The sequence below is a fragment of the Brachyistius frenatus genome, unplaced genomic scaffold, assembly GCF_029030835.1.
Source record: "Brachyistius frenatus isolate BFR_SWC_R1_liver_20210118 unplaced genomic scaffold, ASM2903083v1 Contig_50, whole genome shotgun sequence".
Lineage (NCBI taxonomy): Eukaryota > Metazoa > Chordata > Actinopteri > Embiotocidae > Brachyistius > Brachyistius frenatus.
In genome coordinates, this window is record NW_027210649.1 from 1219259 (window position 1) to 1232815 (window position 13557).

The window sequence follows — 13557 nt, forward strand, 5'->3', positions numbered from 1 at the left end:
GCAAATTATTTTTCTTTTAACACATAAAAGTGTCAGTGAGACCCTGTACAGATGAATTTACGCAGCGGGAACCGAAAAATATTCCCATTTGCCACTTTTGTTCCTTTCGTTTATTATGTAAATAGTAGCCTATTGAGAATTTAGAGTTTGAGCCATTTGTGTGTTCCTTTCTCTGTAATTGTAAATATGTTGTTGTGTCATTGTGGATTGTATTGAGATAAACAGATGGATGAATTTTAATGCATTTCTTTTAAATGGGAACTAAACTTCGCTCCAACTGCAGCTTGCTTCAGTGACTCTGCACAATCATCCATCATCTGAAGTGCTGTACACCTTGTACCAGTCCAGCCGGACCCCCATCACGCTGCCTGTTGGAATAAGAGGATTATTAAACTGCTCTTCACCTGTCAGACGGAAACATCCCTGCTGTGAAATCCCCTCAATAACCAGAGAAAACGTGCGGGGGAAATCCTGCCAAATGAGGCATCATGATTCCCTACTGTCACTTTAAGAAGCACCGATGCAGCAGACGCAGTTGCCTCATTTCATCTCCGGGCTTCATGGCTGCAGGATGGACTCTCATCATCAGCACCACCAGCACCTTTTCTTCCTGCTGCCACCGGGGACCATCGAGTCAGGCAGGGACCGAGGCTTTTCTACGAGGCGCAGCTTCCACCTGCCGAAATGGTACCGCTTTCATGTGCAGGTTTTTATTTCTGTCTTCAGCTACCAAAAACGATTGTTTGGAGATTCAGAGATGTGTTTGTTGTTGTTGTTTTTTGGGGTCTTTTTTTTTGTTTTTTAGTAAACGTATGTAGGACAGAGCTGGAAAGATGAATTTCATAGTCAGCTGTTTTGATCAGAGGCGTTTTCCCGTATGAAAAGTACCTACTGGGGTGTTCGGTGTCCTGTTTAGGGACCCGCGTGTTGTCAGCTGGTTATGCAAAAGCTATGATGAGACTTTTTCTTTTGACTACTTGCTTATCTAACACTGCTTTACTGTGGGCGACAGATGTGGAAAATCCTGTGATCTAATACCATAATGACAATTCAAGGACGGGGCGCACCGTCCGAGCACTTCCTCATATCCATCCTGAAACATTCAGCCTGCTGATCATCTGCAGGTCTAAACGCTGCTCTGAGTTCAGTTTTATCCACCTACTGTAAAGATTCTCGCCTCCACAGTAAACACCGATACTCACACTTACGTAAGATGATTGCGTATTTCTCACCAGCATCACCACTTGTTGCGCAGACACAGGAGAGGGGAGGGGTGGGGAGGGATAGATTTCCTGCTTCGTCGTCCTAGAAATTAAATATAGGACAAAATGAGACGCTTCCGGTTCGTTAAGTGTGCTTTTCATTATCAGTGGAGTTGCAGGTCTGTTGAGTCTGCAGCAGACACACAGATTTATTGAACAGCAGGCGTATTTGTAAGGCTGGAGCAGCTGCTTTCAGAGCTGAAGGCACTTCTGAGGATAAAGGAGAACATTTTGTCCTCATGTTGGATTTTTTTACTGTTAAATAACACCCGAGATGAACAGGGCGAGCAGATATTCACAGAAAATAATGAAAACGTGATCATACTTTTAGGCAGGACTGTAGCCACCATGGAGGTTACCGAGTTCATGTCATCAAGTTGTCTGAATTTGGGGGTTTTAACTAAATGAATTAGGCCACACAAGTTGGACATTACACATGTTTAATATAGGATTTACTTTATATTATATTAAGATATCAGTGCCATAGAAACCTGACTTTATGGAAATATCAATGTTATGACTTTTTTTTTTTTTAACCTATCAAACTATTAAGTTCATCAGTGAACATTCAGCATGTAACATTTCAGTAACATAACTTGAATCGTGTAAACAAGCTTAGAAATGAAAAGGAGACAAAACATTTTCTGTGCATGGGTCAGTATCTCATCTAAAACTGTAAGTGTTCATAAATTGTTTTACAGTTGTATTTTGAGTCAGTTTGACAAAATATTTGTGCATTTTTAGAGATCCTGTGTTATTCCTATCAAACTTTGCATGTGACAACTTTATACTTTGCTAAATTAACATATTGAGGAGTTACACTTGTAGCCCAGTTTGTGCTGGAAAAAAAAGGATAACATACAAGTGTTGTAAGAACAATATAGAATATGATGATCAAATAAGAGAAAATAGTCAGAAAAAATTAACCTGGACACAAAAGCACTATATAATTAAGTTTTACATAAATATGGTCTTGGTAAGGTAGAAAGAATGGAGGTAAAGAAATGTCCGATCAAAGAATAAACAAGCCTAAAACCTGAACCATGCCGACGTCTAATTCAACATATTTCAGTCTATACGTTCTGACTTTCATTACCGAGCCCTGTCACAGTTAGTCAAGAAGACGTGCATGACACCGAGGCTGGTGGTGAAGCAAACTGAGCTTCACATACAAAGGCTTGGTGATATTTCAAAGACCAGGCAGGTGAAAACGATGCAGAGGGAGAGTCCAAAGCTACTGACTTAGAAACAGAACATGAGGCTGCAACCCAGAGAGACAAAAACGTCCTACCTGGCAACTTAGTGCTGGCAAACTGAGGACAGACAGACTGACTGGGCTGATTGGCTGCAGGTGAGGCAATCTGGGGAACTGGGAGCAGGTGAGGTGGGCGTGGCAGGAAGGAGACTGGGAACAGAGGAAGAGACTGGTTACCTCTGGTGTGTGGAGGGAGTGACACGTGGGACAAACTGAGAGGCAAGAAAGAAGACCAAAAAAACCATACCGCGACCCTTTAAATGACATTTTATTCCTGCTGTTGTGAATCCACCTCTGCTAATATCTGATCGTTTACATTTTTGGCAGATTCGGAGTTCATATAACCCCAGTGACTCCTGCCTCTGCCAGCCACCAAGCTTTTGACTTCTGACAGCCGTTGATGTGAAGTTTAATCATGTTTGTGTGCAGCGCTGCAGACAGGGAGGACACAGCTCAGAGAGACGCAGCTGCACTCACTGTGAACTCACTGTGTCCCCTTTGTCTCAGCAGAGAAAGGAGGCTTTATTTGCTGCTGGCCGAGACTATTTTTTTTTTTTTTTATTAGGGTTAGGGTGAGACTTTTGTCTCTGGCCTTCAGTGAAGATAATGACCACACACAGGAGACAACGTTCAGGAAGAAAAAGGAGCTCTTTCTTTTCAGAGCACGGCTTTTAGGATTCATTTTGGGTAATTTGTGATTCAGATAATTACTTATTATTTTTGCTGGTTTTACCTCTGATGTGTTTGTGTCTGTTCCGGTTCTTACAGTCCAGCTGTGAGGGTTCCTAGTGTCCCTCTCTAGAGACAGCAGTGGAGAGGTTGGAGGTTCCTTTGCACATCAATGTCTCTCACTCCGAGTCGAAAGCCCTCCTCAGGTCAGCGCAGGTACTGTTCCCTCCTTCTCGTACGTCTCTTTTCAACAAAACCCCCAAAAAATAATCTCACGCCCGGTTTGGTGACTTCTTGTAAACGAGTGTGATTCGATCTCCCGACAAGGCGCTCAGTGGGAACTGGTGGCGGCAGCAGCGGGCGATGTTCCCACAGTGACACACCCAGCACTCACACCTACCCTGGTCGGGTCAGGGCACCAGAGGGCAGCCCCACGGCCCGGACGTATCCCACTACACCCAGGTAACATAGCACTCCTTTATACAATATGAAAAAAAAAAAAAAAAAAAAAAGGGACCAAAGTCATGTTTTTAAAAGTGTCTTATTGCCCAGAGTAGCTGCCCCTGGCTCTTTTTATGCTTTGTTGTCTCCTCATGAGACATTGCAGTTATATGGACTGGAGACTAAACGACCAACAACTAAGAAAGACTTTTCAATATAATGCGGTGTTATTGACGCCACAAACAGCCTTCGACGTAACTGTAGAGTTGAATCAATAAATCACAGCGATTGTCATTAACCATTACCCCTGGGGTAAAATATATTCAATGTGATTAAGCGCAGACTTTTATGTGTGTTGATTCAGGCGACAGGCAAAGCACACCGCCTGCAGCAACAACCATGGGATCAGGCCTCCCACCCCGGAGCAGTACCTCACACCCCTGCAACAGAAGGAGGTGTGTATACGACACCTGCGGGCGCGACTAAGGGAAAATGTGGAAAGACTTCAACACAGGTGAGTCTTCCTTTTCCTCACACTCCTTTTGCTTGTTGTTGTGCCAATTTTTACTGTAGCCAGAAAGTAATGCTTCCTATGTCTAGTTCCCTGGTGCCTTTTTATATATATATATATTTTTTAACCACACTTTGTCGCTGTCAAAGACATTCTGAAAAGTGAGTCTGCTCTTCAGTTATCCTTTATACTTTGTCAGGGACTGTGAAATAGATGAGTTGAGGACTCAACTGTACCGGATGCAAGAAGACTGGATAGAAGAAGAATGCCACCGTGTGGAGGCCCAGTTAGCACTGAAAGAGGCCCGCAAGGAGATCCATCACCTCCAAGGAGTGGTCGAGTCCGTGAGGTCCAACTTGGGTGTCCGTGAACAAGACCCTCACGACCCCAAGCCAAACTCATGGTTGCAGGGAGCTCGGCCGGGCGGCAGGTCTCGCTCCTGCGGATGTTCCCCTGCCAGCACTTTGAGCCGCAGCGCCGCCCACACCCGACGGAGCAGCGAGGCCCTGCAGCTGGAGCGCAGCGCCAATGCCGGCGACCTGAGCGGAGCGCCTCGCCCACCCGGACAAACCCACCTGCTCCTGGAGGCCGCCGTCCTGTCAGAGCAGCTGCCCTCGCAGGGCCACCTCCGAGTCCCCGCAACCATGCCGCGCTCCTCCACCTATGAAAGGCTGTGCAGCGGGGGGGCTGTGTTGCCAATCTCGCACTCCTGCCACACCCTCAGTAGCAGCTGCAGGTGCAGTGGACACTCCTACCTCCCCCACCATCACCTGTTCCTTCACTTACCTCAGGAGGAGGCCCCGGTGACCACGGCGACCGCAGCTGTCCCCGCCACCGACTCCAGCCCCGTCCCTGTTCCTGCAGCAGAGAAGAAAGCGGAGGTCCGCTCGCAGGCCTGCAGCCCCACCATGTCCTGGCTGTGTGAGGAAACGAGTGCCGAGGAGCTGAGTGTCATTTCTTTCCCCGCCGCAGACATCGCACGCTCAGAGCCACAACTATTCCCGTCGTCTTTGCCGCCTCTGTCTCCTCCTCCGCTTTCTTACACTGCAGAGCCGCTGCCGCCGGACAGACCCGCGGAGGTACCAAAGGTGCCAGCTAAACCCCACACCTGCCAGCCCCACCCTATAGCTCCTCCGCCAGTGAAGCAGGAAGCAACCGTGGTGGAGCTAGAAGAGGACAATAGGGAGGAGACGGAGGGCGCAAACGAAGACGGGTATTCCCCTCCGCTGTGCCACTGGAGCCGCTACTTCCTCGTAGATCTTTTAGCCCTGGCGATGCCGGTGGTCCCGACCATGGCCTGGCTGTGTCGAGGGGGGCAGCAGGAAGTCATGCCCGTGTACCATATTGGTTCCATGCTGAGAGGCTGCTGTGCCGTCGCCCTGCACTCGCTTCGACGCCAGGGTGCAGGCAGGGGACGCAGGCCCACCAGCATGAACGGAACCACGTCAATCTGACACCGTCGGCCCCCCTCCGACGTTAAGATTACAACTCCAAACCTCTGCAGGCACAACGCAGACTTTGCTTTGGTACATTTCTGGTCCCGGCCGTGCGTTGGATATTCCTCCTCCTTATAAGGTTTTTAGATTTGACATAATGCCCTTGTGATTCTGTGGTCATGCTTTGCCTTAGAGAACAAATGATTAGTTGTACTTGGAATACTTTTTCATTACTCGGATATACTTACTGCCTACCGCCTGCAGTTTAAGTGGTTTTCTCTTTATTGCACTTTGCATGTAACCCGACGTTTGTTCGGGTTCTCCTGCTTGCATTGAAAAGCCCCCTTCGTGGATTACGATGAGCCGTCTTCAGGGTAAAGATATACAGTTTATACTATAAAAAAGAAGTGGAGGAGAATTTGAATGCTGCTCTATTTTCAGCATCGTATTTTAGAAATTGCTCACAGGGAATGGGAGAGTCACCGCCATGAAATTCCTTTGGCCGTCAACTGTGCCGCACGCAATTTTAGAGAAATTAATGAAGAGTCAGCACTCATCTGGTTTGTTCCGACGGACACCGAGCACCGTGGGTTTGGGCACCGAAGAGTGGAAGGTGTTAGGTTTTGTATTTCGGTCATATCCGCCCAGGAAAATACTGAATGTTTTAAAGCTGTTGGGGACTTTCATCTTCTGAAAAGCAGAGCATGTGCATAGAATCTTGTACTCAGACGCAGAACCAACAGATCAGCGATTTTTTTTTCTTCTTCTTCTTCTTTTGCCCATTAAATAAACCACGGAAAACCGAACAGACTCTAGTTCTTTGATCCAGTTTGGACATTTGTCCTACACATCAACACAATAATGTGTTAATAGAGACAATCTAAACGTCTGGATCGCGCTAACAGAAAAACGGGAAACTGGGCTCGTAGCTTTTTAGCTGGACAGCTTTTACTGCAATTTGGATCTAGAAAATAAAGGTGGGGTAATATGTACCGGGCTTTTTCTGCTCCAGTTCTGAAATGCACAGTCGGGCCATGTATCCAGTGTTTCTACAAAGCTTACAAATTGTAAGGAGAAGCTTTTCTTTAAGGTCAAACATACTGTAGCTTCTGATCCACACGGATGAATAAATCAGATTTGGATGAGTGGTTTTGTTTAGAAATGTTTGCGAAGAGATAAAAGAGATATATTTTCTAATTTTACATGAAACAATAGATGCCTGAGCGGATGAAAGTAAAGACTAATACCGAAGTTATCGTTTGTGTCGGCTTCGGCTGTTTTAATTGCACTTCGATGGATCCCAAAGAGTATTATTTAAACATCATTCCTAAAAATGTTGGTACTCATCTTTGAAGTGGCCCTCTGGTTTGTGCTGACCCAACTCTGATGTAGTTTGTAGTTACTGATTTCAGTCCTATGTTTGAGCTTTCAAGGATCTTTCCAATAAAGTTGAACTCGAGGTTTAATCAGTGGTTCTGTTTCGGAGCAAATTCTGTTGTAAAACAAAGTGTGGTTTAATGATGCTTTTAAATTCATAATGGCTCAATGTCATTTATGCATTAGTGATGATGTGTAATAGCACAAGAAACAAAATATTGCAAAATAACCCTGTTTCCTCTCTACAATAAAAGATACTTGTTTTATTTTATTTTTATCATATTCTTCGTGTGCTGTGATACCACTGAATATGAATTATAAATGAGTGTGAATGACAGGAAGTGCTGAGCAGTGAGATAAAAGTCGCCCAAGGGAAGGAAAAAAAAAAATGTCTGTTTCTGTAAAATTACTCTTTTAATGTGTTTAGAGGAGCCACAGACAAAACAGACCTAGAAACCTTTTACTAGAGACCAAACATTTTTTTGGCCAACAAGACAAATATTGTCCAACTGTGAACATTACAGCCATAAAGTCACGTTGCTCATAAATTAAGAACTGATGCTGCCGTATAGACAATAAAAATCTTACATGTGCACACACTTGTCAACTATTCGTGGTCATGATGTGCTTGACTTGTGAGTCCCTGGTTACAACGTGTTTCACATGTTTTACTAATTTATTCCAATCACAAATATCACAAAAGGTTATTCTTAGCAATATCATTGTGTCAAACAAAAATTTATTCTTATTTTTATTCAAGACAATTCATTACCCGCAATCAATACAATTTTTCTTTAAAAGGCCACAGAACCACAGGAATGAGACTGATTCGGTACTTATGACACTTATCTAAAAATGTGGTCCTGATGGCAGACACATTTTGTCAGTCAAATAGTCAATAAAGTCAATTTTAAGTCAAATAATAATAATAATAATAATAATAATAAAAATTAAAAAAAAACATCACCATAAAAATACATAGCAGAATATGACAAAATACATGGGATGGGATGGCCTATAACTTTAAACTGTATGGAATCTAAAGTATATATAAGGGATCAAGTTTTAAAGCAAGTGACATGACATAATTTGTATCTAAATGGAAAGGAGAGTGAGCTAGTGAAGCTATAGACATAGGTCCTATGCAGGAATCAAGAGCAGGAATCATCTGTTAACATTTTTCCTCCATGTTCCCGAGATAGGAGTCAACCTGCGGGGAAATAACAGGGTCTTAGTGCTGCGATTAAGGAGGAGATGCAAGAGGGGATTACAGGATACTCAAGGCTAAATCTTGTTATGTCCATACCGTTAAATCCTTACACATCAGCTGGAGAATTATAAAACCGAAAAAAAAAAAGAAAAAAAAAATGTATAGTTAAGCGTGGAGCAAAACGAGCAGACCGGGTGGGAACGTGAGCGCAGCCAGCGCCGATAACCACAGCAGGTCCATCGCACGCACATCCACACGCATTCAGATGTTCCCCCGTCAACACTCGCTGAAACAATTCAAAAACGTCTTACCCTGATAATCTGAGTGGAATTAAACAAAGTTGAGTGCACGAGTTTCAGGCTTCCAGACCAAGCAGCTCCACGTCGAAGGTGAGAGTGGCGTTTGGTGGGATGATCCCGGGGTGACCTTTGCTGCCGTAGGCATACTCTGGTGAGCAAACAAGCTTTGCCCGCTGACCTACACTCATCTGTGGAGGAGAGGGGGAAACCTCGCTTGAACTACCATTGCAGCCGAATGACACAACACACGGCGGTTGACATATTTCGCACAAAAGCAGTATAATAACACGGCGAGCGGCAAATCGAACGCGTTTTCCGAGGAGCGCACCGGACGGGAGACGCGCGCGGAAACGTAAAACCTGCGGGAGTAAGCGTCCGAGGTTACGCCGCTCGATCGACGCCGCCAGCCGAGTTACACCCGTTTTTCTGCGACCGCCGGCGTCGTCGTGCGCACCCGCGAATTTCGCCCGTGAACCGCGAGCGGAGAGGGCGAACGCCAACGTCTCGGACCGGAGGCCGCCGGAGGGTTCCCCCCCCCCCGGCGACGAGCCGAGGGGAGTTTTTAAAGACCGACACCGAAGGAGGTTCGTCGCGTCCGGAGCGCGATCGGGTGTTTTTCTTCCCTTTTGACAGTTACGGGTGTCGCGCGTCGCGAATTCACCTCCCACGGCAAGACCGCCAACGCCGAGTTCTGCCGCGATGCTCCGAAGCGTCCGCGTTTGCTCGAGCTTCAGGCGCACGGCGGAAATCGCAAGTTACGCCCAAGACTGGCGGTCACAAAAAAAAAAAAACAAACAAACAAACAAAAACAAAATCTGTGTGAAACTGAGGCGCTGATGCCGATCAAATTAACAAAAACCTTTGAATACTTACTTCCACAAAAAGGTACATCCCCCCCCCCAACCCCTGATCTGTCCACACATCTCACCAGATTTGGTTGATCTTTTTTGTTTGTTGTTGAAAGCTGTAGATTATCTCACTACTATTCAGTCTATTTATATCAATGAAAATGGGATAAATAACAAGAAGCAACTCATTATATAAGCAGCACAGTTACGCAAACACCACAAACTACTTGTAAAAGGTCTTCGGGAAAGCGGGATTTAGTTCGTTTAAAGCTGTTTAAAGGTAGTCAAAGTGGACATGTTAAATAGGAGGAGATGGGAGGAGGAGAGGAGAGGGGAGAGAGGAGAAACAAACCAAAACATCCTCCTCACCTGAGCTACTCCTTCCTCCCAACCACGAATCACCTCCTGGTGTCCGATCTTGAATTTGAACGGTTTCCCTCGGGACCTCGAGGAGTCAAACACTTTCCCATCAGCCAGCGTGCCTGATTTAAACACACACAGGAAAAAAAAAGGGGGAAAAAGGAAGAAACCTCGTTGATGAGTAGTCCCACTTTTTTTTTTTTTTTTTTTTTTTCTGCGCCAGGCTGCCAACTGCTAGCATTAGCCGGGAGCTAGCAGGAGGGTGGGTGGGTGGAGGGGGGGTTAGGTTAAGCTTTACGTTAAAGGAGCTTTACTCCTCCGTCCTCCTAATAAAGATAAGCCAGGTCTCCCCGTTTTTAATTATTAATTGAATCGTTAAAAAAAAGAAAGAAAAAGCCAGCTTCGGCCTCAACCCTTGAACGGTGTCAAACAGGATATGAGCGTTAGCTGCGATGCTAGCTGTGAATAATTTGTTTCCAGCTCCAGTTTTTTTTTTTTTTTTTTTTTTTTTTCCTCCACAACCTCTAAGAAAGAAACACATTTAGTTCTCCTAAAAAAATAAAATAATAATAATAATAATTAAAAAAATAACAACATCCGCTCGGCTCGGCTCGGCTCGGCTCGCTCTCTCACCGACGTAGTGCACCACGACGCGCTGCCCCTTCTTCGGGAATGTCCGTCCTGGAAACGAAAAGAGGGGAAAAATAAAAAATAAATACCAAATAAAAAAAATAAAATAAAATAAAGAGAAAGACGAGGCGTTAAGGGTTAAAAGCTCTTTTAAAATACATCCGAGTATTAACGCCGTTGAACGACATTTCTCACCGTCGCCCGGAGTTATTGTCTCAATTTCTACTCCCATTTTCGCTCTACGGTGTCCTTCCTCTCGACCACCCGACAATGAGAGCAGCGGAAGCGGGAGGCGAAGCAGGCAGGGGCGGCCTGCTGACGGGCGGGTGGGTGGGCATGGGAGGGAGGGGGGGTGGGGAGATGGTGGTGGTAGTAGGAGGAGGAGGAGGAGGGATGCACCAATCCATGCATACTTCCTGTTATTATTATTATGATGATGAAAATATCTTATTTTCTGAAACACAACAAAGTGTTTCATATACTGTGTTGACACCGTGAGCAAAAAAAAAACAACAAAAAAAAACAACAAAAATTCATCTGAATGATTTGAAGCTTTTCTCGAGGTTACAGTGCACAAAAAAACAACAACAACAAAACACCTCAAAAGTCTACTTCTGTGTGCAGAGGAGAAATAAAAATCAACAGGCTGTATGATGAATCATGGAGGAATATTTATTTTTTTCCAACCCGTACAGTACTATACAGAACAATAACCCACATGGACCCTTAAAAGATATTAGGTTAAGTTAGGTAGTTACTTTATTAAAAAAAAATTAGAAATAGCTGTAAAATAGCAGTAAAAATATTAAATATAAAATGCACAGTATATACAGTACAGTATGTATCTATATAGACATACATACATATATACAGTATATATCTATATATATTATATACAAAGATTAAATAATAAAATAAAAATGAAAGATAAAATGTATACAAAAACAGTCATCATGCTATATTACATGAAATTAACATTACAAGGAAAATTAATTTAACGTCTGTTGCTATGGATTATTAGTGGGCACCGACATACAGTACAGAGTGATTTTGATTGTTGTGGTAAATATGCACAAAAAGAACCAAAGACACTCTCACTGGCTTTTTGCTTTTCAGCTTTTCTTTAAATTACCGAACATTATCGGCTCAGCTTGGGACTTGTTTTTGTCATCACGGCGTGATGATATTGTATGCAGGTAGTTGCTGAGGTATAAACAGTGCTAGAAAGGACCTTGTTTTGCAATAAACAAATCATGGAAACCATACAGTCGATGGACCAATCACAATCTTAGACTTCATATGGTCGGAAATAGCCAAATAACTTCCCATCACTATAGGTGAAGAATGACATATCCTTAAGTGAAATTGTTTGTAAACAGTTGCTCATGTACACACCCTTTATAAAGTATTAATAAAACTCATTGTAAGTTGCGTTTCTGTCCACCAGGTGAATGTAAATTTGATATTCATTCTTCTTTTAGCTCTGTTTTTGGTCTCCACCGACTGCTGACACAAATAAAGCAGAAACAGTTATGTCTCCAGTATGAATGTCGCTGCATGGACGAATCATTCCCCTTTGAAAACAATACATGAACAGGCAGTGTTTTCATTCAATGTGACTTGAAAAGGTTGCGTGTACTTTTTGAACTGTATGCAATACATCAGGCAGGTCTTTTGAGCCACGCAACCATTTGTCATTTTAATGACACTTGATGAAGGAAAATTTAATAACGAATGATTAAAGACATACATTATTTATTTAAGGGAACATAGGAACAGGAAACTCCCAGAAAAGTGTGTGAAAGTAAGCAGGGAAAGCAAGCAATTTAAACCAAGGTCATCATGCATCTTTGTTTGAGTAGTTGGACATATGTACGTATGCTAAAAAAAAAAAAAAAAAGCTTTGTCGGGAGAGAAGTCGAGCGTATATCTATTAGTGGATTAGTGTTTTGCCACATGTAGTGTAAAGTTGTAAGACATCAGAAACCTGGTCCAGCTCCCACCAGCAGTCTGCTCAGCTCATCAGTTTCCTTCAGACTGACCTCCTGCTGTGGCTCCAGCACTTTCATACATCCCTTTAAGGTGTCTCCTTATACCCATGACACCTTGGATCTCACATGTGACGCTGGAGGATTATTCTCCTGGACATTTCTGTCTAATTTATCTCCTCCTGAGCGCCGCTGAGGGCTGCGTATCTGTTTATAACACTGAGGATTTACATTCAACGGAACTGAATTAAATTTGCCGCTTTTTCTGAAATGGCCGTTTGATACCTTTGAACAGGCGGATGGCTCGACTGAGCATTTTTTAGCCTGACTGTGACACGGCGAGGACATGAAGTTGGACCGTTGGTTGGTCTGTGTGTCATTATGTGAGGTTGATGTCACCTCTGTCAGCTCTGTGTCGTCTCTTTGGTCTGATGATGGTGATGATAATGTAGCTTCTGGACTAGATGAAGAATACACATAAAATTACCATTGCTATTCTTCTTTTTGTATTTTTTTTTTTAGAGGTATACACCGAAAAACTCTTTGCACATATTCAAAATCACAAAAAAAAAAAAAAAAATCTCCTGGTTAATTAAAATAAGATGACAAGATATTTGTTAACTTCAGACATGCTGGTAGGCATCTTTTTTTTTTTTTTTTTTTAACTTTGGACTGAGCTGTTTCCCTGTTTCTGTTCTTAATGCTAAGCTAAGGGAAACTAGGTTAACTGGCTCTTGGCTGCAGTCTCATATCTGCTGTTAAGACACAAGATTGTTATAAATAGATAATAAGCAAAAAGGTTGAACTATTTCTTTAATACTCAATTGGCTTGCAGCGCAGCCTGCAATGCCAACAAATAAAACCAAAGGACGATTCAAATCCTTGGATGATGACGAACTTGATGTTTACAACTAAATCTGTGACTGAACTTAGACTTCCTATAACAGATTTTTCTGACAACTTGGGGGAAGCTGAAACAATATATACCTGTCTTTACCTCAGCGTTATATGGCTAATTTGCTTATTTATTCCAGTATATATATAAATATATATGTATACCCGATCAGCAGGAATGTGATGGGAACTGGCGAGAACAGCACAGTCAGAGCTGTCGCCACTCCGTCACCATGGTTACACGCACCTGCTTTGTAGCCCGCAAACCTGCAGACGAGGAGAAACGTGACAGACCGACTGATGCAAAACGCATAACAAATGCATGAAGTGAGCGGACAGAAGTGTGACTCACTGCAATGTCATGGTCGAGAGTCCAG

The 13557-nt window shown here is 43.6% G+C and overlaps 2 protein-coding genes across 2 annotated transcripts; one reads left to right on the top strand and one right to left on the bottom strand.

Moving 5' to 3' along the window:
• The first annotated feature begins 391 nt into the window (after window positions 1-391).
• Window positions 392-7222, top strand: LOC138624263 (syntaphilin). The gene is made up of 5 exons (XM_069704272.1): window positions 392-687; window positions 3286-3402; window positions 3514-3648; window positions 3992-4141; window positions 4338-7222. Exons 2-5 carry the CDS (start codon window positions 3359-3361, stop codon window positions 5590-5592), a joined length of 1584 nt encoding a protein of 527 aa, XP_069560373.1. The 5' UTR covers window positions 392-687; window positions 3286-3358; the 3' UTR covers window positions 5593-7222.
• A 451-nt stretch (window positions 7223-7673) lies between these two features.
• On the bottom strand, window positions 7674-10622 carry fkbp1aa (FKBP prolyl isomerase 1Aa). The gene is made up of 5 exons (XM_069704274.1): window positions 10494-10622; window positions 10302-10349; window positions 9678-9790; window positions 8473-8648; window positions 7674-8161 (listed from the first exon to the last, which is right to left on the bottom strand). Exons 1-4 carry the CDS (start codon window positions 10528-10530, stop codon window positions 8517-8519), a joined length of 330 nt encoding a protein of 109 aa, XP_069560375.1. The 5' UTR covers window positions 10531-10622; the 3' UTR covers window positions 7674-8161; window positions 8473-8516.
• Between the last annotated feature and the right edge of the window lie 2935 nt (window positions 10623-13557).